Source organism: Centruroides sculpturatus, unplaced genomic scaffold, assembly GCF_000671375.1.
Source record: "Centruroides sculpturatus isolate CEXI.00-Female unplaced genomic scaffold, Cexi_2.0 scaffold102, whole genome shotgun sequence".
Taxonomy (NCBI): Eukaryota; Metazoa; Arthropoda; class Arachnida; order Scorpiones; family Buthidae; genus Centruroides; species Centruroides sculpturatus.
Window position 1 is genome coordinate 29,190 of NW_019384295.1, and position 3,821 is coordinate 33,010.

Here is a 3,821-nt window from a genome sequence, read left to right on the forward strand (position 1 = left end):
AATATATATACGATTATAAAATTATTTAAAAATTTATTACTTTATAAATATTTATAAAATTTATTATCCTGTAATTTTAATATAAATTTTAATTAAATAAGTTGTGAAACAAGAGAATAATTTAACCAGCAAAAAAAATAACATATATAAAACTATATATTTTTTAAAACATCGCCATTACCTGATTTAATTTATTGTATTACTCATTTAAATAGTTTCATCAACTTAAAATCCCGAATTGAATAGATAAAGTGACTTTAAAAAAGTTCGCTTTTTACTTAATAGTTTCTATTGAATAAATAAATTTTCACATAAAAATCTCGGCAGTGGTTCTATTTTAAATGTATTTTCTCTTAGTATCTTGTATGTATTCTCCCCATCTTTGACAGTTTAATGTTTAACTTAATTGATATTTTTATTATGTTTTCTTAGTAAACACAATTTTCTTGGAAATTAAATAAATAACTTTTAAGGTACATACATTAAAACCAGAAATCCAATAACATTAAGTGTTATCTTTTGCAATTGTCTGTTTGGCACACATTTGATGTTTCCAAAGTATATTGATTATTGGAAGATAAAATTCTGTGATAAATATATAGATTATATATATATATATTTAGTTATTATTTCAATAACTTAAACTGATGTAACATATTTTATTATTTGCGAATGTACAGACATACACATTCGTAATACTTGANTAAATATATTTTTTTAAATAAAAATTTAAAACAAATTATATTTATTTAATTGCATAATTAAATCTTAAAGAAATTTTATTGAAAAAAAAATATTCGGTAATATTTGCTTTAATTTATTTTAAAACATAGAGAAAATTTACAATTTTAGTGTATAAATATAAAAATTTACGGAATTTTATTCAAGAATATAAAAATAAAAATTTTATTACCTATATATGTATTGCAGAAAGCTTGAAGTTTAATCCACCACAAGAAGTTGAATTCTTTCCATTGCAGTTTAGTTTCTTTAGACAAGGCTGTGCATTGTAGTTTCCTCTTGTGAGACTATAGGTCGGTGACCTATAGTTGTCAGTAGATTGTGAAGCCAATGTGATAAAAATTCCAAATAAATACTTTTATATCCTATCTTTTGCATCAGAGATTTGAAACGTTTTCTATTCTAGAAATAGCAGCAAAATGCCAATTTTATAGAACGCTTTGCACCCATAAAAAATTTTTATTTATTTATTTATTTATTTATTTACCAAGTAATGAGTATTTTTCAAAATATAAAATATATTTTAGATTTATATATACTTCGTATTTTGAAAATTTATATAGTGAAAAAAATTTATAAGCTTAATATTAATCATTTAGGTGTCATCAGTCACAGTTTGAAAATACCTTCAATACTTCAAAATCCATCAATGGGCCAAGAAAAACTGCCAAGGATAGTTCCTCCTATTCCAAAACACATTCAATTCAGAAGCAGAACACATGTTGTGGAACCCAGTTCGATCCGAAACGTTACAGCACAAGTAGGACAAACTGCGTATCTTCACTGCATCGTTGGAAGTCTCGGTGATAGAACAGTGAGTAAATTTTTTAAATTTCAGCAAAAATAAATGCACACCTTTATAAAAATAAAAAAATAAAAAATAATCAGCACCAACAACACAAAGAAAACTACCAATTAAATTACATTTAATTAACAAGACATCTTGACATACTAAACTAATACCCTTAAATATCTTTAAATTAAGTAACCTTAAGAGAATTTTCTTACAAAAATAGTAATTTTTAATTAAAATATTTCAAAGCATTCTACATTCTTGTAATATCATTAAACTACGCCATTTTTAAAACCCTTATCGTGCCATCGATTTTTATACATCAATTGCAGTTCAACTCGACTTTCTTGTAAATCTTAAATATATACATTCAAATTTATTTGTAACAGATTTTTAACACAGATATTTATATACGAAATTTATTAATAAATGGAAAAATATTTCAATAATTCATTTTTTTTAAAATTAAAAGATGGCGTCCAAGTCGTCGAAAGTGACGCGAAAACATATGTTACGTCATAAAAAAAATAGCGCCAATTTTGCAACTGTAATCGAATAATTTCTGGTTTTTTATGAAATTGAAAACATTTTATTTCGATTTATTCTTTATATAAAATTTTAGGCGTTACATACATCAGATTTTTCTATATATTTATTCTTTATTTCTTTAAAATATAACCGAAAATTTCTTTTTTATTTATCAAAAAATTTATACTTACATTGTACAACATACAGACTATTTATTCTATAAACATAGCATTGAACTCTTGTTTTTTTTCTAATTTAAAGAGCAATTTAATCCCAATATTACACAAAGTTTAAGAAGAACGTTGAAACCTACGTATATATTTATGCAATAAGTTAAAATAAACAACACATTTCAGAATTATCTAACTTAATTCTTCACGTTAAATTATCATAAAAAACATAATTCATGGCAACTTAAAATTAATTACTCATTAAAAACTTAACTTGCAGAATTCCATTCAGGACGTTGAATAGTCATATCCTGTGTTATTTTTTTTTCATACTTCAACTGGACTTTGTTTTTTTTTTATTTTTATTCTGCATTTTCATGGTTGTTAAATCCCTAGTATTTTAAAATCATTCTATCCTGAGCTTTCTTTCCTGTGATATTCTTAGGTTAACTTCCCAGTAATCTTTCTAGATGATTCTCTAAGTGAATATCTTGAAAAAAATAATAATAATAAGTTTTTTTCATCAAAACTTTTATAAAACTTCTCCAATGTTTTCTTTTTTAATTTTCTAAAATATTTGTAAATAGCATATTTTGTAACTTGTATTTATTTTTACATATTTGATATTACTTGTTATTATTATTATTATTATTATTATTATTATTTTTTTAAATCTTTCAAAGAGAATTCATCATACTTGTTATTTTTAGAAAGTTTCATTTATTGGTTTCTGATAAAAATTTCAAGATTGTCAGAATTGAAAAAATATTTGTTCATGTTTTGTCCTTCCATTTTATAGAGTTAACCCATCTGTTCAAGATGGTTTTATAGGATTTAGGTAGTATCTTTTCGATTCTGTCTAGATGCTTTGTTCTTATTATTATATAAGCCTCACTTTTCTTCTTTAATGTCATCTGGATTGAGACACTTTTTAACTATAAAAGAATTTATGGATTCTTCACTGTATGAGAGTTTAATAATTCATAAAATAATGGTCAAATGAGAGTTACTTTTAATGAAACTTTGATAAAAAATAAGCTACTACTGTTGATAAAAGGGATTTTTTTATAGTTTAAATGGAAGAAATTACTTTACAGGCTTACTTTTATGATATCACATTAAAAAGAATGTAATAAATATTAAAATATATAATATTAATTAGCATAGAATATAAATACTTAAAATCTTCAATTCTATAATACTGAATAATTTATTAAAAAAGAAAAAAAATTTTGTATATTCTTCTGTAACTTGCTAAATAACTTCTTTATATAATTTTGAAACGTTTTTAATTCTTATTAAATTAAATTTATCATTAACTAAAGTATATTAGGACTGTCATTTAAGCATGCAGTGTCACTTATAACAAGTTAGTTCATTTGATACATTTGTTGACATCTATGACAAATTGCAAATGGTTTTTTGTTTATTCTTGAGTGACAAGAGAGCTACTATAGAATCTATTTATATTAGTAAAAAAAAAATAATTAAAAATATTCTTGTTACAATAAGTACAGTGATATCAAAGTATAGTAGCAGCAACTTTAAAGAATTAAATTACTTTAATAAAAAAAAAAAATGATATATAT

The 3,821-nt window shown here is 22.9% G+C and overlaps 1 protein-coding gene across 1 annotated transcript in view; it reads left to right on the forward strand.

The window, feature by feature from the left end:
* The first annotated feature begins 1,351 nt into the window (after positions 1-1,351).
* Positions 1,352-3,821, forward strand: part of LOC111620562 (zwei Ig domain protein zig-8-like) — a 64,275-nt gene continuing 61,805 nt past the window's right edge. Inside the window, exon 1 of the mRNA XM_023362546.1 lies at positions 1,352-1,555. Within this exon, the coding sequence (XP_023218314.1) occupies positions 1,391-1,555 (165 nt within the window). The 5' untranslated portion in view covers positions 1,352-1,390. The remainder of the gene's footprint in view (positions 1,556-3,821) is intronic.